The sequence below is a fragment of the Alligator mississippiensis genome, chromosome 13 (genome assembly GCF_030867095.1).
Source record: "Alligator mississippiensis isolate rAllMis1 chromosome 13, rAllMis1, whole genome shotgun sequence".
In the NCBI taxonomy this organism is placed as follows: domain Eukaryota; kingdom Metazoa; phylum Chordata; order Crocodylia; family Alligatoridae; genus Alligator; species Alligator mississippiensis.
Window position 1 is genome coordinate 14,055,733 of NC_081836.1, and position 27,301 is coordinate 14,083,033.

Genomic DNA, 27,301 nt, shown 5'->3' on the forward strand with positions numbered 1-27,301 from the left:
CCTGTGAAGTTAATAGGAGTTTTACCATTGACTTCAATGAGAGTGATTAAGATAAGGCCACCAGGATGATCTTGACTTAGTGTTGTGATTGGAATCTGAACCTATCTGTAAGGATTCATTTTGTCCATCCATTTTCAGAAGTTGCCAGGTTCCCTTGTGCACACAAAGGCAACAGATTAAACTGTGGAAACCAACAGAGGATCTCTGGCTTATTCTTCAAGTGAAATAATGAAAGTCTTTGAGACAGGGAATATATGAACATTCCAGTATTTGGCAGCATATAAAGCCAGTAGATCGTTTTTCCTTATCAAGGCTCTATGCAGTTTGTAGTCAGTCACTGCACTTAGTACAGATATCAGCTAGGGATTTAATCTTGATAAATAATTTTTGGAAAGCTGAACTGATGTCTGGAAATTAAGCATTCTGGATCAAGGAATAGACACATCAAAAAACTCATCCTATTTGCCTTTTTAATATACATTCTCCCATCATACTTTTTCCAGTTAAAGTTTCATTTTCAACACTGAAAAGCCCTAGTCAAATACTAATTGTATTGATTTTCTAGAGATGTTCTTCAAATCTTTTTCTGTTTTGATTGTCCCTTTTCTGATCAGAACGCAGTCCTTTTCTCTTTGCTTGCCAACTTTCAGGTGTTCTACAATTGAATCTTGATTGTTTAGCTGGCGTGAAAACACTTTGTATGTTCAGTGGCAACTCTCATCAAACCCAAATATGTTCCAATCACATGAACTCAACACTTCTCTACCATTGTTTAGCTTCATTTATGGACTATTTGGCAATGGCTTTTCTGGAATAATTAATCTAACTTTGATCCTCCTTCACTGAAGACAGAAGCCAGTTTCAAGAGACAAGACAGCTGTCTGGTTGTCATCTTTTAGTCAATGGGTGTTTTTCATGTGAATTAGCTGAACAAGACTTTTTATCCACAAAACAATATATTCATAAATGTGTTATTAGAGAGGTGATCACCATGGTCATAAAAGTTAATTTGCTATATATTATTTTATCCATTAGCTGTTCAGATGGTTCACCAGTTTTTATGGCATCATTATCTGATCAAACTGTGGCCTGAATTTTCAGTTTATTTTAATAGAATTTTGTTAAAAATACATACAACTTATATAATGATGAAAAATAGGATTAATCAAAGACATTTCTCTCCATCTCATAAATACCATCTAAAATGTAAGATTTAGTATCATCTAAAATGTGACTAGGTAGGACACTGTGTGAAATGGATCTCTGTTGGTCAATTGTTTCTTTGCTGTTAGTATACCCCTTTTTGCAAAACCTACATGCAACTGAGGCCCAAGGGATCAGTCCAACTCCTATTGTACTCAGTGGTAAAATCTTCACAAACTACAGTGTGCATTGGACAGAGCCTGTGAATTCCTGTATGTTTATGTTCCTTCTTTACTTGCTGGTCGCTTTCTTGTTTTTGGTTTTCTCTGGCAAAACCCTTAAGAGTTTGAAGGCTGGTGGGAGAGTCTTGCCCAAAAATGGGGGTATGGTCACTTCATGGACCATAAGCACATACTTGCCTGAAAGAGATAAGGGAAATGTGGGAATTAAACATTTTAAATAAATACATAAATAAATAAAACAGGGAATAATGGTAGAACTGTTACTGTATCTAAATTACTCTAACATCACATGTATTAATTTTTATATATGAAATATAATGTGCAATACACATGAAAGATCAGAAGCAAAAACAAATGTTTCTGCTTGTTTTCTATTCTTGTTAAAGCAAAAATATGAGATGATTTCATCATTTAATGGAGAGTATGACAATCTGTGCTGACATTTAACGGAACTGTCAATTAGCATGTATAGTAATCTCTCAAAAGAGTATGGAGTTAAAATAGCAAAACCACCACTACCACCACAAAGGTAATTTAGTTGATTATTTATGATAATATACATTCATAATATTCTACATTCCTATAGAATCATAGATTTCATAGATGTTAGGGCTGGAAGGGACCTTGAAGATCAACAAGTCCAGCCCCATGCCCCAGGGGCAGGAAGTCAGCTAGGGTCAAAGGATCCCAAGCAAGATAAGCATCCAAATGTTTCTCGAAAGAGTTCAGAGTAGGTGCCTGCACCATTTCTGGAGGGAATCTGTTCCAGGTTTTGGGTACTCGGACCGTAAAGTAATTGTTTCTTACGTCCAACCTAAAACCGTCTTGGAGGAGTTTATGACCATTGGTCCTTGTTTTATCTTGGGGCGCTCTGGTGAACAGATGTTCTCCCAGGTCATGATGTACATCCCTTATGTACTTATAGGCTGCCACCAGGTCACTCCTGAGCCTGTGCTTTTCCAGGCTGAAGAGTCCCAAGGATCTCAGCCTCTCATCATAAGGCCTTTTCTCTTGTCCTCTGATCATGCATGTGGTTCTCCTCTGGACTCTCTCAAGCTTCTTGACATCTTTCTTGAATTAAGGAGCCCAGAACTGGATGCAGTACTCCAGCTGCAGCTGCACCAAGGCCGAGTACAGCAGGAGGATGACATCCTGAGATTTACTTGAGAAGCATCTATGGATGCAAGCCAGAGTTTGGTTAGCTTTACCAGCTGCGACATCGCACTGGTGGCTCATGTTCATCTTGGCCAATCATGACCCCCAAGTCTCTTTCAGCAGTGGTGTTAGCAAGTGTAGCACTGCCAAGCCTATAAGCATGCTGCGGGGTTTTTTCCCCCCGAGGTGGAGTACCTTACATTTATCAGTATTGGATGTCATCAGGTTTGTATCCACCCATTTACTAAGTTTATCCAAGTCGGCCTGGATCACTAGCCTGTCCTCAGGTGAGGATGCTATGCCCCAAAGTTTAGTGTCATCGGTGAACTTAGCCAGTGCACTTCTGTCACCAATGTCCACATCGTTGATAAAGATGTTAAAGAGAACCAGTCCGAGGACAGAGCCTTGGGGGACGCCACTGGTCATGGAGTGCCATAATGATTCGCTACCATAGACCACTACTCTCTGGGTCCGACCTCAGAGCCAATTTCCCAGCCATTGGACTGTGGTGTAGCTGAGGCCACAGTTGGCCAATTTTTCCATGAGAAGGTCATGGGACACCAGATCAAAGGATTTTTTAAAATCCAGATATATGACATCAATCTCTTCTCCCTTGTCCAGGTGGTATGTTACCTGGTCATAGAAGGAGATGAGATTGGTCAGGCAAAACCTACCCATGAAAACCCCATGCTGGCTATCCCTCAGGATGTTGCCCTCAGCCAGCTTATCCAGTAGGGTCTCTTTGATAATTTTCTCCAGAATTTTACCAGGGATTGAAGTCAAGCTGATTGGCCTGTAATTCCCAGGATCTACTTTCCACCCTTTCTTGAAAATGGGTACCACATTGGCCTTCTTCCAGTCTTCAGGTACTTCACCTGGGTGCCATGAGTTTTCAAATATTTTTGCCAATGGTTGGGCTGTGACACCCACCAGCTCCTTGAGTACTCCAGGGTGTAATCTGTCAGGACCAGCTGACTTGAAGGTGTCCAGCCTCTCAAGGTGATCCTTTACTAGATCAACACCGATGCTGGGTATAAATACACCCTTACCCTAGCCATCCTGCATCTTGCTAGGCAGGGCGGTCCCATTAGACTGATGAAAGACCAAAGCGAAGTACCCATTAAGTAGATTGGCCTTTTCCTGGATGTCGGGTATCAGCTGTCCCATTTGGTTCAGTAGGGGTCCAGTCTTACCCTTGCTTTTTTTTCTGACTCCCTACATATCTGAAAAAGGACATTTTGTTGTTTATGATATGTGAAGCCAGGTGGAGCTCGGTTGCAGCCTTGGCTTTCCTGATCTGCTCCCTGCAGGTACGGATCAGTGCTGAGTACTCCTCCTTGATGGTAATTCCAGCCTTCCATCCTTTATAAGTCTTTCTTATGAAGTGTAGGAGGTCCTCTAGTTCCCTGCTGAGCCAAGGGGGTTGCTGCGCCCTTTTGCTACCCTTCCTCCGAGATGGGATGGCCCTTGAGCTGTCAGGATTGCTCCCTTGAGGAGCAAGCACTCCTCTTTTTACTCCTCTTCCTGTTGAGTCGTGGTCCCTTAGGGCCTTGACAATGAGCCTCCTGAGCTTGTCGAAGTCAGCTTTCCTGAAGTCAAGGACTTCTGTATTGCTGAGCGACTTGCCAGCTTTGCAATGGATAGTAAAGGTGATCAGCTCGTGGTCCCTATCACCCAGCTTCCCATTGATTCTTAGGTCACTGACTAGGTCATCCCCTTTGGCCAGTACCAGGTCCAGCAATGCTTTATGTCTTGTGGGCCCACAGACTTCTTGAGTAAGGCAGAGCTCATTCATTCACGTGAGGAAGCTTTGTGACCCATCGGATTTGGTCGAATGCTCGTCCCATGAGATGTCCAGGTAGTTAAAGTCTCCCATGACAACCATGCATCGAGAGCATGCAGCCTCAGCCAGTTCCCTGGCGAATTCCTGGTCCAGCTCCTGTTTCTGGTTAGGAGGTTTGTAGTAGACTCCTACCATGATGTCCCCTGTGCCACATTCCCCATGTATTTTAAACCAGAGAGACTCCAGTCGTCCTTCCTGGGTGCCAATGTTAATTTGCAGGGGTGTGTAGCTGTCCTTGACATAGAGAGCTACACCCCCACCCCTTTTATCTGCACGATCTTGCCTGTACAGGGTATAGCCATCTATACCTGTGGCCCAGTCATAGGTGGAGTCCGACCAGGTCTCTGTTATCCCTATGATGTCGTAGTCATTCTTATTTAGCAGGAGGACCAGTTCCTCCTGTTTACTCCCCAAGCTCCTAGCATTGGTGTATAGGCAGGCAAGTGTCCCACTGGGGGCACCTGTTTTCCCCACAGATCGTTCTGGGGCTAGGGTAGGGGTGCCTTAGCTTGCAGAATTTACGAAGGTTGCCCAGCGGGCTTGCAGTGGCGTTAATCCCCCCAACCCCTTCAATCTTAATGTCAGAGACTGTAAAACACTATAGCCTCAGTTCTGTAAATACTTACAATATGCTTGTGTTTATGCACACGATTATCAACAATTTCAATGCAAATACTCATGTGTAAAGTTAGATCAGGACCTATGTATATACTGGACCAATCAGATGTAGCCATCTCTGGGATAGATTGATGACATGGCTAGGCTAGTCTATAAAACATTGCATGTTCAAAGGAAGTTAGAGAAGAAGAGGGAAATTTTGACCAAGGACATAGGGTCAAGCTGTGTTTATTGTGAAAAGGACCTTTTTATCTTTGTCATCCATACAGAGCAAAGAAGACCTACACGGTGAAAATCTCCATAACAACTGTGATACAAAGTAACCTCATGAAAGTTCAATTTTTCCACCTCAAAAGAAAGGGAGGTTGAGTTGACCCTGTAAAAAACAAGTATGATGTCTTTTGTGTACCATGAAAAGCTTTGCTGGAAAATCTGTGGAAGTCAAAGCAGATGTTAAGTACCAAAAAAAATTTTCAGATTGTTTTCTCCTACAGACTGTGAGGCTGGATACATTTAGGAAATAAATGCTTGTTAGCTACTATATGTCTTGCATGGGCAGCTGGGAAAGAAAGGCACTTTTTATTTACAGAATAATCAGGGTGTGAGACTGTGGTTCTTTTTCATGCAAATCTCCTACACGCATCAGTGGAGATTCACACATGGAGCAAAACAAGATTTTTAGTGTCAGTTATAGAAGCATACCCCTGCAATATGGATGCATGACTTCAAGAATTGGATTAAAGCGTGATCCCAAGTAACAAGCTAGAGGGGATGAACCTCATAGCTTGTTACTAAATCTTTGGGCCTTGAAGTCATGGTAAGCAAAGGGTTTTTTTTAAAAGCATCCTATTTGTACAGCCAAACATGCCAAGGATATTGAAACAAAATCCTACAGAACTCTAAATTGTGACTTGGGTTAAGGGTCCCCTTTTCTTCTCCCATTCACTATACTTCACCTACCTCTACGTCTGTATGTGAAGGGAGCATTTGTTAGCAGGATCCAATTAAATGTCAAGGGAAATATCTACTACATATTCTGGTTCTGGTCTATTACCTTCCACTATAGTATTAGAGTCTTCTTTTTAAATTTTCTGTGCTACTCATAGTATGTGCCTTGAATGAGATTAATAAAGCCTGCAGTTCCTGCTACAGGGAGAAATATACTCCAGTGACAAAAATAACAATGCTGTCTGATTGTCTAACTTTTTAATTTTAAGGGAAGTATTTCTGGATCTAAAAAGTAATTAAATCTTAGAATTAACCATTTCTGTAAAAGCATAAGGAGGCAAGGGAGCTGTGACTGCATGGGTCCTTAAGAATTCCAGTAAGTACTTTTGGATGTTGTAATCTTATACAGAATTACATTACTTATTTAGAAGTGAACTTCTTTCCCCAGTTACAAGGAGTTTTTCCTTTATCTAGAACACTTATTCTAGGCAGCTTAGGGTGCCTCTAGAATCTCTGAAGGGTGTCATACAAAGTTAGCACTGTTAAGTGTTCAAACATGATTCACAAGATAAAGTGAGAGATTTAAAAACAATTCATAGTGTTAAATATGTTCTGACCTGTTGTGGTCTTTCTGAGATCTTTGCAACAACAAAAAATGCTATACTATGTTTCAGCAGTCAACAAGTAAGTGAAAACTAAGGGCTAGCATTTTCTCAGGAGTGGCGTATCTTGAGGGGCACGTCTACACGTGGCGATTTAAGGCTAATTAGCCATTTTTAAGGCACATTAAAGACATGGATCTACACATGTGTGTCCTTAATGCATCTTAAAAATGGCAACCCTAGGCTAATCATGCCTAACTTTGACACCTGCATAAAGCAAGTATCAATTTAGGCATAATTAGTTAAGGCGCCTTAACCCATGTTAACCCTAACCTTAATGCTATGTCAACTGAGCGGGCCAGAGCCAAGCCCACAGGGCTCTGCACTGCCAACACGAAGAAGCAGTGGGTGTTGTTCTCCAAGACACAGATGCTGGAGCAGCTCTTAGCAGCAGAGGTCCCTGTCAGTGTCAAGTCAGCAGAGGGGGCAGCAGGCATGAGGGCTCCTGTCAAAGCACAAAGGACAGGTCCCCCCACAACTCCCTGTAGGGGAAGGGGGCAGTGCAGTGCGGACAGAGCTTTAGCAGCTCCCCTATGCCTCTGCCTCGGGGTAGGTTTTACTGGCTGGGCAATGCAGCCCTGAAAGGGCAAGACGTCTCACTGCCTGCCCAGGATTCAGGTGCCCTTAGAAGCCTGCACTGGGGCTTCCTCCCAGGACAACAGGCGGGCTGGGACTACATCTGCCCCCAGTGCCTGGCACAGCTTTCCCTGCTCCACCCACATCTGCCCTGGGCAAGCACTTGGCCTCCATGCTGGACACTGGAGGCGGGAGAGGCAGTGTCAGCTCCTGAGGGCTGTGCGCAAGGCAGCCGGGGGCTCAGCTCTCTCCTTGGCCTGCCTGATCCAAGGTCAAGCTCCCAGCCGCATTGTACCTAGCCTGTGGGCTGAACTGCGCAGAGCCCCCAGGAGCTGATACCACCACTCCCACCTGTAGTGTCTGGCATGGAGGCCAGGTGCTTGCGCAGGACAGAGCTGGGTGGAGCAGGGAAAGCTGTGCCGGGCACTGGGGGCAGATGCAGTCCCAGCCTGTCTGCTGTCCCAGGTGGGAGCCCCAGAACAGGCTTCTAAGGGCGTCTTTATCCCTTAGAAAGTGGGCAGTGAAGCAACCAGCCCCTGCAGGGCTGCACTGCCTGGCCAGCAGCCCTGCTCCAAAAGAGAGGCGTGAGGGAGCTGCTAGCAAAGGCCCTGCCCATGCTGCCCTGTCCCCTCTCTCTGAAGGGAGTTGTGGGGCACCTTTCCCCTATGCTTTGATAGGAGCCCTCGCACCTCCTGCCCCCTCTGCTGGAATCGCCACTCCAGCTGCAGTGTCTGCACTTGCAGAACAGCACCTGCTGCTAAGGTGCATTAAGTTTAGGCATGCATACATCCCTGTGTAGACATGCTTGAGGTTAACAAAGGGTGCCTCAAATCTAAAAAGGTTGAGAACCACTGATCTAGAAGTATATGTGGTCATACATAGATACCCCTACCATTTTCTGTACTCAAAGGCCAGAACAGCTACCTACAACTAACAAATTCTCCTGTTACTAAGACTAAATCCCCAGACAAGAGATTCTGTAGGAGTCAATGAGTATGTTGGTATTTGTATGTTACAATAACAATTGCACAGGCCCTGTCAGTCTAAGTTTAAATGCATTAAAGGAACTATGCTTTTGATTCTGCTTTATTGTAAGAAAAGTACACTTCAGAATGAAACTTCGGAAGTGTGCAAGAACCATGACTGGTGATAGGAGAAAGGAAGAAGAAATATAGATAGTCGAGTTTGGGACAATATTTTTTCTAATTAATAATAGAAAAGACCTATAGTTTTAACTGTGTAATGCAGTGGTGCTCAGTGTTGGCCCTGTGGGCTGAATGAACATACACAGGGCCAGTCTGAGGGTAGGAGCCCCTCAGGCCAGATGACAAAGTGCCAGGGGCTGAATCTAGCCAGCAGCTGAGGTTTGAGCACCCCGATGCAATGTATTCATGTTTGAAAATGTATACAAATTTGGGGTAAGTTTGACAAGCTGTAAAGATCATACAAGTGAAGGCTTAGTAAGCACTTTGCATAAATCTTGACTTATGCCTTCATTCCCTTCATCCTACCTATGGCAGCACATTTCTCAGTGGCCTTACCTAAGCTCAGTTTTTCAGAATCAGGCATCTGCAAAACATTGCTGCCACTTCTGCAACTATACAAAAAAGCATGATCCAGATTACCCATACACTTAGCCAACTCCTCTGGCTCCTAGTTTAGTTCAGGATCCAGTTCAATCCAGTTCCTTTCATTTTAAAATTCTTCATGGATTCTACAAAACAGTCCTCTTTAAGCCTAAAGAAAATCACCCTTTCTGGTGGGGGGGGGGAAGGAGGGGGACCTTCTCTAGAGCTCCTGCCTTCACATATACCTCTGCCATATAGGTATAACAGGCCTGGTTCTCAATTATACTCTAAGAGGGAGTTTAAAGTGGATTGAAATGTAATGCAGTGAAAGTATTAAGGGGCCTTCACATAGATGAAAATAGGTCCAATCTGTTTTCAAAATTTAACTGAAAACTTCTCTCAGCCCTTGCCCACCTCTTAATTTCTCCCTCCTTGTGCTAGTACTTAACATTGTATTATTAACTTTCTTAAGCATTTGGGAGACGTTTTGCATGAAAAATGCCATACAAAATGAAATGCCATGCCATATAATTGGGATTAATAATAGTAATAAAATTGGTACATGCTTTTAAAGCAGTCACCAAGGTGCTGTGTAAACAGAGGGTGACTTCATCAACCATCCAAGCAGTTACATTTTTGGTTTAGATATGGAGAACCACAAATAAAAGACTTTGAGGAAAGAAAGTTATTTGCTCCTTTTATTGCCTAAATATGCCTGGAGAGTTTCAAAGCAACAGGAACCATTATAAAAGTGAATGGGAACTAAAATAAAAATGTTTTGTTGCCTTAGAAACACTCCTATTCTCCATACCTTTCCTTTGTGACACATTAGCATTCTGTATATTTTGGCACCAGAAAATATATTAAAACAAGTTTTTTCCTTCTTTTTTGCACAGACTGGGAATTTCTCTACATAGTGAAAAATATCTGCAGGAATGAGTTACACTGTAAAAAAGCAGCAAGAAAACAGAACCAAGTTTCTTAAATATTTGATTTTATTTTGTCTACAGCAATTAATCCTAAAAGTCTCTTATCAGGGGAGTGTGTTTTCTGGCTGCAGATGCAAGGGACTCCCATTGATAACAATAGAAGTCATGCACTTGGTGCATATCAAAAGTCAGAATCTGACTCCAGTGTATTCTTGTGAAATAGAACAAAGCCTTTGGGATTGTGGACAGGGAATTTTATTCTGCCTAGCTGAATCTCTTTCTTAAAGATATGAGAATTATAAAATCAGTTTAAGTTGGCTTTTGGACCAGTAACTAGACAAATCTTTCTAACAGATCCCTGTGAAATCTCTGTATAAAAGGCAAAGCATAATGCAAGTTGTTTAAACTGTTGAGAAAATGGTAAGATACTTGAAAGAAATGGAGTTTTAACTGAGACTCAATAGTAATGGATTTTCAACTAAATAAGTGCTTATTTATGACACCCTGGCTGACAAAGCATTTTGTCTGGTGATCTGCAAAAGCACACTAAAACTGCCTCCTTGTGTTGTATTAAATTTAATGTATTAACAGGAAAAAGATGTAAAAGTATAGCCAATAGACCTGATGTGGAAATAAAAGTGCAATGGTAAGGATTTTACATATAGTGATTTTTATACTGATGAATCTCAAAACATGTTACAAATGATATAGGATCACATCTGACATGAAGCTTCTTCTGGTGCAAAATGTAGCATCATATGATAATTTAGGAGTGGAAGTGAAGAATACTACATGCAATAAAAATTACAAGGGTTATATGGCTGGGCAGGATGTTATTATCGAACCTGGAATATAGCCAGGGCACCTGGGTTAACACTATACTCTTGGAAGAAGCACTTTGAAACTTCTGCTAATTTGTATTAAAGATGAGTAAGAGTTAAAAACAAAAATGGGGTAGTTCAGCTTCTTATTTATAGTTTTAATTTTCCTTTCAGTTCTTGATTCTCAGGATACAATGAAGTATATTGTCACACCACAGAAAGCCAGGGGAGATACCTTTCAATCCAATCACTAAAAGGATCCTGCTATACAAGATAGTATCGTGTAGCAATGAAATAGAGCACTTAAATATTCTAACATGCAGAGCTGCTGTGTGATCCAGCACCAAGTGTACACAGATTTCACATTGCCATGGAATGAAATGTCTTTTCACACAAAATGTCAGGATGACTGTAGAACTTAGCAGCACAAGTCTGTCCTGCAGATTCTACCCTTCTGCTGCTTATTATAATTGCTTGATATTTAAAACAAGTTCAAGAATCCTGCTCCATTATCACTAGATCATGAAACTCAACAGAATCAGAGCCCAATATGCAGACATGTAGTCTGAAGGCAAAATACAAGGAAGCAGAAAACACAACATAACCTATCCCTTATCTATTAAGTCAGTGCATGTTACAACTGAAAAGACCAAAGCCCACTAGTCAGGGTAGACCCAGCACACATTCAATAGCAGATGCATCATGCCCTGAAAACCTAGATATTTACACTTAGCTGCAGATTCCTGTATAATACATATTTCTTACTTTCCTTACCAAAAGTCACATTTAATACCACATTGTGAAGCATTTGGGCATTAACATTCATAAATACGAATAAGTGGTACTGTGCTCTGAGCCACCAGGGAAACTCTTCTCTATAACTCAGTACAAGTGCTTAAGTTCCACACAGAATACTGTCACAAGCCTGTCCTGAAAAAAGGGCTGGCTGGCTAATGACCAACCTTTGCCCAAGGACCTGCTACCTGATGAGAAGAAAACATACACTTTGCTGATTTGTGGAGCAACTACAAAACCTGTTGCTAAATAAAGTCAGTGGTTTGCAACCTTTTTAAAACTTAAGGCACCCCTTGTTAGATGCAAGACACACCTTGGAAAATGCCAGCTCTTACTTTTCACTCGTTTTTTGATTACAGGAACATAGTACAACAATTCTTATGTTGCAAAGAACTCAGAAAGAATATAAGTCATAATGTTTTTAACACTGTGGATTCCTATTTAAAATCTCTGGGTTTACTTTGTCAATCATGTTTGTACACCAAACAGTGCTAACATTGTCTTATACCCCACAGCACCCCTTAAAGAATTTCAGGGCACCTTAAGGTGCTGTGACACCCTGGTTGAGAATCACTGCTTTAGATTAATCTCTTAATCCAGTCTTTCTGTTAGAGCAGGAAGAATAACTTGAAGAACCTGTTTTTGATTGCTACAACTCCAGCCTCCTCTTCTGCAGTAGATCTGGGTGGGGTGGTGGTGGGAAGAAGAATATGGCTGTAAAGGGCTCCCTTCCCCATTTCTTGGGTGCTGAGGTAGCAGACTGCCCTGAAGGTTATGGGTACACCCGCTCTGGCTCTGCCCTGCCAGTCACTACAAGAGCTGAAGAACCCAAGGCAAGAGGCAGTTGTAGTCTGGTCCGTGAAGAGGTCAGAGTTCCTAGCTCAGGAATATTTTGGACAGCTCCCAAGGGAAGGCTAGGGCAAAGGATAAAAGATGTTGAAGAGCACAGCAGAGAGCAAGAGGTATTTGAAATAAGGTATTTTATCTGCAATGAATGGTGTTTGAGACTGTTATGAAACTGCACAACATGCATGTGGGTGTGAAAAGGTATTTGTGCACTCTTCTACTTCTAAAACAGGTGTAAGATGTTAAGGACCAAATTTCCAGCCAGCCTGAAACCAGGCACTGTTGGACCCCTATAAATAGGGAGGGAATGTTGTTGTGGCAATGATGGTCCAAGAGATATGTGAAAAGCATGGATTTTTTTTCAAGGGTTTCCTCAGAACCTGGAGAAGGGCATTTTGTGCCCAAAAGCTCATCTAACATCTCTCCCAGCTCTGCAGTGGGGCTAATAAAAGATATCATGAAAAAACCTTTGCTCCTTGCAAGCCCCTATCTCGATTTTTTTTTTTTACAATATTCAGCCATTAGAGGTCTTTGTGTGCTATATAAAATCAAGACAAGGTATGATCCCTGGTTTAAATAGAAGGGAAGGGAGACAAAGCTAGGACTCAATCTGAGTAGAAGCTCATTTGTCCTAGTGGTTATAGGGCTTTTCTTGAAAAAGCTACTCTTGGTTAAGATGACTGAGTATAGCCCCCACGCTGGGATTCCTAGTTAAAGTCAAATCTAAAACTCACATCAGAAAATATGACTCTCAATGTTATAAATACTTAAAGCTGGTTCCTACATGGTTTCCCATGCCATGTTTCTGGAGTAACCTCCAAATATTTAAAATTATTGATTCTGTTTACCACCTATTCCCAAGAATAAATATTTCAAAGGTGTTTTTCCATTTTCCAGTCTCCAATATCAAACTTTAATAAAAACCTTTTCATTCCAGCTTTGGAGAAGTGGTAAGACTCCAGTTTTGACAAAACACTTTACATAGTACATGAATATAAAATATTCTCCCCAAAATGCAACAGCTTTGCACTAATCTGTAATCACCACCACAGCTTGTCCCTAAACTATTTTTTTAAAATCATGTTTACCCTGATCCAATAATTCTGTGTATGCCAAATGACCAATTTTACATGGTGACGGACTGTCCCAGTATACTAGAATGTCCTTTTCTTGGAAAAGCTCATCTTTAATTTAACAGTAAAGCATATTTTGTTGTGATGCTGCAAAGACTTATGTGCATTCTTAAATTCATATTCTCATTCATTTCAATATGGCTATTCTCAATTTATAAAATTAGCCATATCCAGTAATCTTTTTGAGATCATAGTTTAACACTACAACAGCACAGCCAATTGTTTTTCCTCCTTCGGCTTTAGAAAACATTCCAGCTATGATTACCTTATTTCAAATGTTCAGCTCCTATTAACTGAAACTAACAAACATTAAAACTAAAACAGCAACAAAAGAGCAGCAACCATCACTTTTCTGGGGATAGGCTAGTGTGGGTTAGGGCCTCAGCCCTCTCTTTCTCTTATGCTGGTATTGGAATTGCATGCTGTTTTCATATGCATAATTATGAGGACAATGCTATTTTCAAACTTGGGAAACTATCCTTCTTTTTCTCTGGTATGGTATTAATTGTAAATGAATAACATTTAGACTGCTAGAATGCATTCTTCCATGGTTAAGGAAGGCCTTCAATCACTTCTGATTTCATCAAGATACTGTTTCCATGCTTCTCTTTGCAAACTTCATTATTTCTCCTTTATTGCTTACATACCGCCATGTATTATGTTACTTTTGCTCTTTATCCCTCTTAACATTCCTTTTCTCCAAAATGCAAACCTCATAAAGGACTTCAGAACTGTTATCCCGGTGAAGATTTGGAATAACCAGACGTGTTTAGGAGATTTTTAGGCACCAAGATTGAGGGCAAAAGAAATGCTCCCCTCCACACCACTGGAGTACTGGATCCAACATCCAGAAATGATGTTCTGGACCGCAGTCTGAGAAGACACACATTTTAACAGTTAGGGTCACTAATCACTAGAAAACTTATTAAAGGATGTGGTAGTCTCCCACACTCAAAGACTCTAAAGTATCTTTGTAAAAGACCTTAATGCAGGAATCACTTGGGAAAATTCTCTGGTCTGTGTTATCGAGAAGGGCAGACCAGATGAGCATAATACTCTCGTTTTGCCTTAAAATCTATGACATATGAACGTACAAGATGCTGTTCAGTTATCTGTAAATAAAAATCTTCAACTTCTTTATTTCCCTCCCCATATGTTCTAAATAATACAATGACATTTAAAACAGAGAAAAAGAAATATCACACACTCTCTCTCTCTTCCCTAAATAAAATGCTTTTTGCACCAATGCTACTTAATAATGCTGTAGCACAGAAAGAGAAAATATAGCTAGCAATGCATGCTGTAATGCCATGCAAAAATCAGTCACATGCATTTGAATTGAATTCTATACATGATTTATACATGCTGCAGAGTGATTTCTTGACAACAAATGTCAGGAAGGGTCAGTTCTGTGTTGTGGAGTGTTTTCTTGACAACAGTGTTGCAGAGAGCCCAAAATAAATATATACATATGTATAGGATGCATAAAGTGTGTGTTTGCTATTTTAGTAATTTGTGTCCTTGAGATCTCTTTACATTTTACTGCTTATTCTCTACAGCCATTGGAATGAGATGATTATTTTTACAAGGTATCAGTTAGGCACATTCCAACAAGTACAGAACTGTCTGTAAGAATTAGCTCAGCACACCTTGCCTTAATTAAGGAAGATTTTGTGGTGGAGCAAACAAGTAGAATTTTTTCTTTATGGCATGTGATGTGATTAGTTCTGATACTCAGAGCTATGGGTTGTCATGCTAAAGGTTTTAACAGAACCAGGAGACTATTCTTGAACTAATGTCAAATGATCCCTGAATAGACTGCACTAAGAGTATTCTGAGGGAGAAGGGAGAGGTCATAGTTTCTTTCAGCTGAAGCTTTCTGAAGAATAATTAAAATCAGCTCTGGAAAAGTGCTCAGCACAAGTCTTAGAAAACAGACAGAATTTTTGCAAAAGATCGCTAATTGGCAATGAAGAGTTGGTCAAAGCTTTTTTTTCAGTCCAGAGACTAGGACACTTGGGTTGATCTTTACATTAAAACATTATGTTGTTTTAAGATGCCTAATCAAAACTGTCTTTTACAAATGTTAATCTGAAACAATATTTTTTATTTACATCATTTTTCCTGAATATCTTACCTAGAGATTCTCCTTATTTGAAACACTGGATTAAACTCCTCTCTTTACTCTCCGAGTACATGCAGAATAGCAAAAGAGAGGATTTGGCCCACTGTGGCACTCAGGTAAGAAAAATAGGCCAGATCATAATGTTCACTTTTCAACAGAACTCTCCAGTGAGTATCAGAATATGAGCTATGCTCATTCAATCTTTGGGGTAGTCTTAGTCTTCTGTGCCTTTACTGCAGTGTTGATACCTCTTTTTGGGCTCAACTGAGGACAGCCAAACTGTGTAATAACAGTGAAGCTGTAGAGTGAATAGATTACTGAACACTGCGGGTGAGATTCTACATTACAATTAGCTCTTGTTAAAGGCTCATTAACTAGAGCTAAGTGCTCTTTAGGCATCTTGAAGTTAGGCCACTTGAGGCGAGGGTTATCTTTGAGCTGTGCCAGGCAGATTGACTTAGCATAACTTCTAAATGTTCCATGGAGATAAAAAAAAAACCAATCTGCAGTCCTCCAGTAACCCAGGAGTCACCACTCCAAGGCAGATTATCTGTCCTCCTGGACTCTGATGCCCCCCCAGACAGGCTGGATAGCACTGGTTGATGAATGAGGAAAGAGGTGAAGTGAGGGAGGGGAGAGGGGAGCTGCTGGGCTGTGGAGGCCCCAGCAGGTGAAGTGGGGCAGGGAGCTGCCAGGCTGCTGTGGCCCAGCAGGATGCATACACACACATACAACCTCAGCACACGCACTCACACAGTTACACACACAGCCCCAGCACAGATGCATATATACATGTACACACACACTATCTCCAGACTTTGCCATTGGCTGCCATAACCACTGAGCAGCATAACTGGACCATGAGGGAAGCACTGGCAGTGGCAATGGGGGGTCATTCCCGACTGCAAAGAGCCTTGCAGAGCCCAGGTGCATGCAAGAAGCACCCTTATTGCTGCTGACAGCAGCAGCAGCAGCCAGAAACGCATGTGCATGTGTGTGTACATGTGCTGGGGCTGGCTGGGTGCATGTGTGTGTGCTGGGCTGGGAGGGGGTGTGGGTATAGGTGGGTGTGTGTGCTGGGGCTGGTGTGGGGTGCAGGGGTATGTGCGTGTGTATCTGTGTGCTGGGCTGGAGGCTGGGGAGGGGCTTGTTGCTGCTAGAGAGCCAGTTGAGCAGCGCAGTAATGGAGCAAACTTGCCAGCTATTAGCCATGCCCCTGCTCACCAGCTCCCTTGCAACAGGTCAGAGCTGTGTACATTACAGAAGGTTTTAACCCTAAACATTCAAGTGCTTGCAGCACATGTTAACTTTAACAACAACCTAATGACCTAAAGGTTTGCATGTGCTGCTTGTAACATGTTAGCAGCTGATGAGTGGTAATAGCTCATGGTGCCACTTGAAAGGCTAGCCAGATTGAGTTAAAAGCACCAGCATATTCAAGTTAAGGGTTTTTGTTTGTGGACAGGATATGTTGGGGAAACACATGAATTATAAGTTAACTTTGCAGTGAAGACAAGCCCTTTTCCTCTGAAGGAGAACTTTCTCACATAAAAGGAGTGCCAGTAATGCAATACTTTTTAAATGGAGTGCTGTATTTCCAGGTTAGATTACTGAAATGTGGGTGTCCCCTGAAGACCATTCAAAAGCTATAACTTGTGCAGAAGGCATTGGCTTGCCTGCTTCATGTAGTAAACTAGTACAAAATTGCCACACATGGGCACTGCCCCACCTCCCCACAGTGTTCAATGCCAAGAATTAATTTGAACACATAAAGCCATATTTGATAGTGAACTTGGCTATAACAGGAACTGAAGATTAAATCCCAGCTCAGTCCAAGCGAATGGCAAAACTTCCATTCCTTTCAAAGCAGCCAGGATCCTTCCTTGTATTTATCTTTGTGTCCACTGTTGTGGCAACAGAACCAGATGACCTACTTTTGTTGATGGCCCTTGAGTTTGAAAAGCATGGTTAAATTCAGCGGAAAGTCATTGGCTGTGAAACTCACTCCCCCTGCTGGTGCATCAAAGAACCCAGTTACTTAGTTTGGTACATGGTGCTTGACTCAAAAAATTTGGATAAACCTTTGAACAGCTAGATCAAAAACTATAAAGATATTTTCCCTTCGTACATTGGTTTGTTTTATGTTTTCCCCTCTTTTTCTGGTTGGGCAGGTGGCTCAAAGGAAGGTCAGAAGAGGGTTAACTGTGTTGCAAACTGTGGGCATTTAAACACTGACATTTTCCTTCCATACATGGTGGGCGCATCTACACATTCATTAATGTGCAGTGGCTATTGCACATTTAATTTAGTACTTGTATAATCAAGCACTAATAAAATGTGCAGTAACCAGAGTTACAGCGCAGTAGCGCCAGCAAATGCCTTTTTAGTGAGACTTACTGACCAATAGCCTAATAATACTGCACAGTAGCATATCAGCATTGTCCATGCTGTGACGTGCTACTGCAGTTATTAGGCTATTGCTCAGTTAGCATCTTGTGTAGACATGTGCAGTGTCTCTAGATGCCATACAGATGGACATGTTATTTCTAAACTTAAAAGAATCTTAAGATAGTCTCAAAAGTTGACAGTAGATATTAGTAATATTCAGAAGCACCTAAGCCTTTAGGGTGACAAGTTCCTTAAAGACTATTTTAAATATTTCTCTCAAAATTTCTTTGGCACAAGTGTGCTTCCCTCCACCCTTGGTCCTTAGTTTTTCACTGCTTATATATAAATTAGAGATCTAAAACTATAGTATTATTTGGCAACCTAGTCATTCTGCCTATTATAGTAAGAACAGAGTTGTTCTTTGCATCATATTTTTATAATACTTTACCTGATTCTGAAAAGACTTAACCATGTGCAAGGCTTCATTTGCAAGAACAGTCCCTTAAATCTGTGTGAGACTACTAAAAAAAGATAAATTAGCACATGCAGGATTAGCTGCAAAGAATCCAATTCTGCTAACAGTCAAGTGCTATTAACTTCCATATATATCAGATCAGATCAACTCAAGCTGAGGAGTTCTCCATGTTGATTTCCTACACTGCATTTTCTGTTAACTTGAAAAGAATAAGTGTGAAGAACAGTATAACCGAAATGTAAACAGATGCAAAGGGAATAAGGATCTCTTAGCTAGATATTGGGACACACGTTTTCAAATCAGGAAGAAATAAAGCTCAATGAAATTCATTAATGATTTATTGCAGCTCCCCAAGTAATCACTCCCAACCACCATTAAGAATATAACTTTCCTTACAAAGAATTACACTTGGCTTCAAAGACAGGCCTTGTAACCTCCTTAATCTTTAATAGAGCCTGCAACAATTACTATAAGGTATTAAACTATCTACAAATTACATTCCCTATGTGATTATCTCACTTTTCGATAGACATTTTTTGGGGATCATAAATAACAGTAAAATTACCATAAAAGCTAATACTACTGTACTTAAAGAAAATCATTATGTAAAGGTTTATGAATTTTGCAGTCATTAATGGACGTAAGTTAATGGGCCATAGGCTTTCCAGAATATGATACCAGATATTTTTCAACCAATGAAACTTCCAGAGATACAAAAACCTTCAGAGGTCACCAACTTCAAAAATGAAAAAGGAAGTTATAGCTTTATACTAATGAGAATAAAAAAGAAGCACAAGCATGAAAGCAAATATCACATATGACAATGATTCTTTAAGTAGACCAGTAAAATAAGAAACTGATCTCTGACTCTTCAGCCCCATAGTATCAAGAGTCAGAATCAAAATGTTCAAGATAAATAAGACAAGTTTTGAAACAGCTTTTTCTCTTAACTGATGGGAGAGTGTCATGAACCCGACCCTAGACTAGAATGTTTGTGGGGTGTCATGAAGATTTTTTGGTGTTGATTTCACTGGCATGTATGGTCTCATTGGAGAGCCAATGTTATGCTTTATCCAGTTATGTCAGTTTTATCACTGTATTGGTTATGTTATGCCATCTGCATATATCTTTATTATTCTGGATATGGTTTAATCAAGGAAGGGGAGTGGGTACAACTGCTAAATCTCTCTTACTATTGTGATACTAGGGCAAGTACATTTGCCACTCCCAAGCATAGACAGAAGAGGCAGGTAGAATGGGCACCCAAGTTATTGTCTGTCTGTAATGGGCAAATCAACTTCTCTATGACCCAAACCACACCAAATGGATCTAAACAACAACTGTGCACCAGAATGAACGCACACTGAAAATCTATCAAAGACAAGAATACCCAAGTACCGGTGGGGGCACACTTCTCACAAGACAACCACTCCCTCTCTGGTCTCTCAGTTCTAATCCTCAAAGGGAATTTACAAAACACCTTTTGTAGATGAGCCTACAAACTTCACTTCGTAAATCTACTGGATACAAAAATTCATGGACTCAATGTAGACATTGGATTTATAAAACATTATGGCCTGCCTGACATCTGAATCACTAGGTACCTGCCAGACCTGACCTCTTACATTTTTTCCTCCCCTCCCCTCCTTTTCTGCCCTTTATCTTTGTAATTTCCAGCTATTTCCCTTTTCACAGACAGCCTCTTTTCTACCTTGAATTACTACTATTGTAGAGTCCCCCTTACTCACCTTTGGTTTTTTTCCCATGAGCCAGAAAATGTCAGGTGTCCTAGGGAGAGACTTTCTGGAGGATTATGGAGATGCACAAGGAATTGGGGCAATGCTGAGGGAGGTGTGGCTTGGCGATACTATAAGGGCTGTTTGTAAGGCAGCCAGGGGCTTTGGACTTTTTCCTGGTTGGAGAAAGGTTCAAGGCCCCAGCACTCACAGCCAGGACTGGCAAAACTATCAGGAAGGCTGAGTTCTGGAGATACTGGTAGCATTCTCAGGAGGGCCAGGTATGAGGGTAAGCAACTTTATTTGTCTTTTTGTTCTGTCTCTACAACCCAAAAGGGAGACCACTTGGGAAAGGCAGATTTTCCTGCTGCATCTGTGAGCTCTGGTATAAGGACAGTGGAGCTGAGATCTGCAGGGGAAGGCAGTTATCTCAGGGCAAACCTTGTTCTGTTTCTTGGTACAAGTGGCAGGACACTAGGAAGAAATGTGTGGCTCTGGGGGCACCTGTAGATGGGGTTGTGACAAAATTGTTCACATTCCTTGGTCATCTGTTTCAGTGGCACAGATGTGTTCAACATGCACATCTTTTCCTTCACTCTTGAGCCTCTATGTCTGGGAAGTTTCTGGCATAGAACAGCAGAAACATCTTCCACCTTATGCAGGGAAATGAGAGTACCATGATACCATACGACGATCTTTTCTGCAGCCACTCACAAGAATTTTTAAAAATGGACATGAAAGTAAATAATTGTGTTTTTTTAAATGATATAATAATAATATAACAAACTACAGCACATGAAATAAGTTTCTGGCATCCCTTGTATTTTCAGCAGGACACTTACTCAATCTCTACCCTCCAGTAAGGAGGTCAGAATGATCTGCTCCTTTCCTCAATGCCACTTAGACACAGAGGGTCAGTTCTATGTCTGGTATAATTTGATATGGCTTCAGTATCTTGGCTCATGTAAATCAACACAGCTGAGTTAAAGGTCTGGTCCCAAGAGGAAAGGTCAGGTCAGGAGATAGCAAGCATCTACTCACATTCAGGGTTTCCTGATTTGTCACCTTGCTACTGCCAAATCACTATGCATGTTGAAGCATTTAAAAGTAAGTTCTTACTACAAAAACTTCCTTCCAGATATGACTCTATTTACTTTTTGGTAATCAACTCCCAAAATATTTCACTTGATGTGTACAGCAATGCAGACTGTAAGCAATCCTTACCTGGCAAAACGCTACAGTTCTTCATGGAGCACTGATCATTTTTTAACTCACGCCGTTTGGGTGTCATCTCAGATCTGTAGAATATTAAAACGTGATAATATTGTCTCAGATCTTTAGGATATAAAAAAACATGATAATGGCACCAAAATTATAGAAATATAGTGCAAAGAGCTCATGTGACAATTCAGGACTGTACCCTACAATACAATGGTATTTTCTAGCATTTAAATTAGTTTATAACCTTATTATAGCATATTTCCTAGCAGGGTTTTTACTAAGCATCCAGATATCTCCATTTTAACTATCTCCATGTATAGACTAATCAATAAAACCATCAACTAAACCTACATTTCAGAATCCCTTTTCAAGATTTTGAAAAAAATATGCTTATGAAAAGGATGCAATAAACCTAGATTTAACAAATGAGTTTTAAAGTAAGCCATATATACTCTACTGTGCTTGAGTAAGGTACTGGCTAGAGAAAATCTGAAGTAAAGATGTGCTTTAAACTAAGCTCCAATCCTACACACCTATGTGCTTATAGGTATGGTGGTATCCAGAATACTTTTATCACTCTACAGTTACCTGATAGCAAAACTTATCCCTCATATAAACTGTAGGGTTTAAATGTTGATAAACTGAGTTTTACTTTGTTCACTTTTCAAGGCTGGATTTAAAACTAAGTAATGATTCCAGTATTGTATTATCCAAAGAAATAAACTCCACAGTGAAGTCAAACGACTAGGAGAGCACCAATGAAGATCTTTTCGGCTGATGCCAATGGCTAATTATTAACCAGACATATCGGCCGATACCGGTCTGATTGCCGGTATGCAGTCCAGCAGCTTGGAGAGCAGTGCCCAGCCAGTAAGTGTGGGGGGAAGCAGCATTGGGGAGGGAAGGGGCATTGGGGGGACAGATTGAGCCCGCCATGGTGAGGAAGGGGTTAAGGCAGGCTGCCTGCTGTGGGCTCAGGGCCAGGGGCTGCACCAGCCTCTTCCCAGTGGGGGCTGGGCCAGGTCTGTGCGTGGGGCATGTAAGGGCAGCGCTGGGAGGAAGGGCTATGGGATAGGCTACAGCCACCCCAAGATTCTCCGTAGCCCCCCAGTAATCCCTCTCTCAGTGCTGCTGTTGCCCAACCCACCCACACCCACCCTGAGTGCAGCCCTGGCCCACCCCCCATCCCCACTGGGAAGAGGCCAGCTCAGCCCTCGGCCCCAAGCCCACAGCAGGCAGCCTGTCCTTGCCCCACGCACAAATCCAGGGTAGCATGTGCCCCCTGTGCCTCCCCTGGGGGGTGAATGCAGTGCCCCCCTCCCTGCTCTCCTGTGCCTCCCAGATAACCCTCCCATGGCTCTGTCCTGTGCCCCGCCCTGACATGCTAGGCAGCACCTGTCCCTGCCCCTGCTCCTGCCCTTACTTCAGCCTCACTCCCTCCTTCACCTTGGGGACCTCAAACTGGCCTCTCCATGCTCTTTTCCTCCCCCACACCCCTTCCCCCGACAGACTTACCAGTTTGACACTGCTCTCCAAGCTGACAGGTTGCATTCCTGGCCACATGCATGCTGCGGCTGTGCGCATGCATGTAGCATGTATTTGTGACATTATCAGCCACACTGGCCAAAAAAAGGTGATTGCCGATGTCAATTTTCCTTTTATCAGTGTTGATATGATATGGACCAATATATCGGTGCACCTCTACAAAGGACCTATGCCTGATTACTGCTCTCTATTACAATCACTTACATCCATTCAAAGTGGGTGTATGATTGTAACAGGGAGTCAGAGGGCTCCTGTTGCTTGAAGGCAGAAGTAGCAGCAGGAAGGCCCCCAGGTGGGGGGAAGACTGCTGATCATGGGCTGGCTGCAGGGAAAAAGAGAGCCAGGAACTCATTTTCTGTGAGTACCTACTGCTAGCTACCCAGCAACAGGACAACAGACCACCAGACCACCAGACCAAATGGATGAGATGAAAGAAGCTTTCTTCAAACAGCTAGCAGAAGTTTTCCAGTCACAGGCCCTGACTCTCTTGGGGGACTTAAATCACCTGGATATCTGTTGGGAGGAAAGTACAACAGTGCACAGGCAATCCAGGAAGTTTTTGGAGTGTGTTGGGAACAACTTCCTTGTACAAGTGTTGAACAGGCCAACTAGGGACTGTGCTCTTCTTGACCAGATGCTCACAAATAGGGAAGAATTGGTGGGGAATGTAGAAGTGGATGACAATTTGGGAAGCAGTGACCTCAGGATGACTGAGTTCAACATCTTGAAGAAAGGCAGGAAGGAGAGCAGCAGAGTAAGGACCCTGGACTTCAGAAAAGCAGACTTTGACTAACTCAGGGAACTGATGGGCAAGATCCTCTAGGAAGCTAGTCTGAGGGAGGAAGGAGTCCAGGAGAGCTGGCTGTATTTTAAAGAAGCCTTACTAAGGGCGCAGGAATAAATCATCCTGATATGCAGGAAGTGTAGCAAGTATGGCAGAAGACCAGCTTGGCTTAGCAGGAAACACTTCAGTGAGCTAAAACACAAAAAAGAAGCTTACAAGAAGTGGAAACTTGGAAAAACAACTAGGAAGGAGTATGAAAGCACTGCTCAAGCATGCACGGATGAAATCAGGAAGGCCAAAGTGCAACTGGAGTTACAGCTAGCAAGGGACATGAAGGGTAATAAGAAGCATTTCTACAAGCATGTCAGCAACAAGAGGAAGATCAGGGAAAGTATGGGTCCCTTACTGAACAGGGGAAGGAAACCTTGTGACAGATGATATGCAAAAGGCTAAAGTATTCAATGCCTTTATTATCTCAGTTTTCATAGGCAAGGTTAGCTCCCAGACTACTGCACTAGGCAGCAGAGCTTGGGGAGGAGGTGAGCAGCCAACAGTGGAAAAGAACAGGTTAGGGACTATTTAGAAAATCTGGATGCATAACATCACAGTTGCTGCCCCATGACACAGTAATCTTGGGCTACTGCACAGTCAGCATCTTGTGAAGACATGGCCAAAGGGTAGTAATCAATGGTTCTATGTCTAGCTGGCAGACAGTATCACGTGGAATGCCCCAGGGGTCGATCCTGGGGCCGGATTTGTTCAATATCTTCAACAATGACCAGGAAAACGGGATGGAGTACAGCCTCAGCAAATTTGCAGATAACACCAAGCTGTAGGCAGTAGTAGATATGTTGGAGGGTATGGCTAGAATTCAGAAAAACTTCAACAAATTGGAGGATTGGACCAAAAGAAATCTCATAAGGTTCAATAACAACAACTGCAAAGTCCTGCACTTAGTACAGAAAAATCCCATGCACTAATATAGGCTGGGAACTGACTGGGAAAGGACCTTGAGATTACTGTGGACAATAACATGAATATAAGCCAACAGTATGCCCTTGTTGCCAAGAAGGCTAATAGCATACTGGGTTGCATTTGTAGGAGTGCTGCCAGCAGATCAAGGGAAGTGATTATTCCCCTCTATTTGGCACTGGTGAGGCCACATCTGGAATACTGTGTCCAGTTTTGGACCCTCCACTACAGAAAGGATGTGGTAAAATTGGAAAGAGTCCAGCGGACAGCAAAAAGTGGTTAGAGGACTAGGGACTAATGACTTCTGAAAAGAGGCAAAGGGGACTGACCTTATTTAGTCTAGAAAAGAGAAGCCTGAAGGAAGATTAAATAGCAGCCTTCAACTACCTGAAGAGTATTCCAAAGAGGTTGGAGCTAGGCTGTTCTCAGAGGTAGCAGATGACAGAATAAGGAGCAATGGCCTCAAGTTGCAGCAAGGGAAATTTAGGTGAGATATTAGGGAAATCTTTCTCATGAAGAGGGTAGTAGAACACTGGAACAGATTGCCCAGTTGTGTTGTTGAATCTCTATTCTTAGAGATTTTTAAGATCAGTGGCAATGCATAGGGGGTGCATGTGAACCCCCTGACTGGCCTCGCTCACTGCTTAGGTGATGGGCGGGGGGGTAGGCGGGAGTGCCAGTGTCCCCCCGTAAGCACCAGTGGATTGCTGCAACCGCTCCCAGAAGCAGCCGCAGCCACTCCTGGAAGTGGCTGCAGCAATTGGCTGTTGCAGGATTGGCTGCAGGGGTCCCCTTGGGCAGCAAGATTGGCTGCAGGGGAGCCCCACCCCCGGTCAGCAGCTCTGGTTGCAGGGGGGGGCACATGCCCCCCCCCAACTAAGGCAGCGCCAGTCACCCATGTTTAAGACCCAGCTAGACAAAGCTTTTGCTGAGATGATCTTGTTGGTGATGGCTCTGCTTTAAGCAGGGGGTTGGACTAGATGATCTCCTGAAGTCCTTTCCGATCCTAATTTTCTATGATTCAATGATAGGGGAGAGCCCTATTGAAACAACAAAGACACTGCTATGGCAGTCAGAGTAGCAACAGTAAGCTGCACATTAGAATAACAGAGAGGCAACTGTGCCAGGGCTAGCAAGCCACCTAACTGGGAGGGAACAGGGCTTGAGAGGCATATAAAACCAGAGCGGGCAGTGTGGCCACGCAGGTGGCAGGGAGAGGAGCTCCTGACAGGATGGTGATCAGAGAGCCAAGAGCCATGCGCTGGATCAGCCCAGGCAAGCACTAATGGGCCAGACAGACATCAGGACAGGGGGGTACCAAGTGCACCCATTGGTGTGCTTAGATGCCTCTACACTAATGCTAGGAGCATGGGGAACAAGCAGGAGGAACTTGCACTCCTGCTTGCAAGCAACAACTTTGACGTGGTTGGGCTAACTGAAACCTGGAGGGACCCTACTCACAATTGGGCAGTAGGCATTGAAGGTTACAGGTTATACAGATGGGCTAGAGTGGGGGAAAAAGGGAAGGGTATTGATCTCTATGCTAAGGAGCAATATGCATCTTCTATAATCAAGATGGGATCCAAGGTAGGATGGGGGCCAAACTGAGGTACTGTGGGTTAGGATACAAGGGGGCTGGGGGGAAAGGGACTTGGTAGTGGGGGTGTACTATAGACCGCCACACCAAAAGGCCGAGCTAGACCTGGAATTCTCTGGGCAACTCTCAGAGGCTGTACAGTCAAGAGATACTGTTGTCATGGGTGACCTAAACTACCCTGACATCTGCTGGGAGGATCAGTCAGCCAGGACTAACTGCTCATGTAGGTTCTTAACCTGCATACAGGACCTCCACCTAACGCAGGAGGTATACGATCCCACTGGGGGAATGCCTTGCTGGACTTGGTGGTGGCTACAGGAGGCAACCTGATGGGGGATCTGCAAGTACAAGGTAACCTAGGGAATAGTGACCATCAATTGACTGAATTCACTATCCAGCGAAGGGTGGGAAAAGTAAACAATAGGGCAGTGCAAAGCTTTGGGTGCTGATTCGATTTGGAGGAGATTTGGTCCAATTCGCAATGAGCAAAAAGAAGGCCAAGGAGCAAAAAGAAGGTGCAGGGGAGCACAGGACCCCTACAGGATAGACTAGGGCAGTTAGTGACAGATAGGAGGGACAAAGAAGAGTTCTTCAATGAGTTTTCTGCCACTGTATTCTTGAGCATGGATCTAGACAAACATCCCAAATGCATTACAGATAGAAGCAGGAGGAACACCAGTCCACCTGCTTTCATCACTGACCTAGTAAAGAGACACTTGGAGGGCCTGTATGTGTTTAAGTCAGTGGGACTGGATGAGTGCCATTGAAAGGTGCTGAAAGAATTAGGCAATGACGTAGCAGAGCCACTGGCATGGCTGTTTGAGCCCTCATGGTGCTCAGGTGAGGTCCCAGAGGACTGGAAAAGGGCCAATAGATCCTGGTAGATCCTGCCTGACTAACCTTGTTTCTTTCTATGACCAGGTCACTAAATGCTTAGACGCAGGAGTCAAGATAGATGTCATCTACTTGGACTTTAAGAAGGCCTTCAACACGGTATCCCATCCTATTCTCATAAACAAATTAAACCATGCCACAGACGATTACACAGTTATGTGGGTGGCAAATTGGCTTAAGGGTCATACCCAGAGAGTGGTGGTGGATGGGTCAGTATTGACCTGGAAAGATGTGGGCAGTGAGGTCCCCCAAAGCTTGGTCCTTGGGCCAGTGCTGTTCAATATC

General features: G+C 42.8%; 1 protein-coding gene across 2 annotated transcripts in view; it reads right to left on the minus strand.

Annotated features, from left to right (window-relative positions):
* Positions 1 to 453: 453 nt before the first annotated feature.
* Positions 454 to 27,301, minus strand: part of MORN1 (MORN repeat containing 1) — a 159,102-nt gene continuing 132,254 nt past the window's right edge. Inside the window, exons 13-14 of one of the 2 annotated variants that reach the window (XM_006268004.4) lie at positions 21,228 to 21,301; positions 454 to 1,562 (exon numbers count right to left, since the gene is read on the minus strand). In XM_006268004.4, the coding sequence (XP_006268066.3) occupies positions 1,435 to 1,562; positions 21,228 to 21,301 (202 nt within the window). In that variant the 3' untranslated portion in view covers positions 454 to 1,434. The remainder of the gene's footprint in view (positions 1,563 to 21,227; positions 21,302 to 27,301) is intronic. The other variant, XM_059716717.1, reaches the window with a different exon arrangement.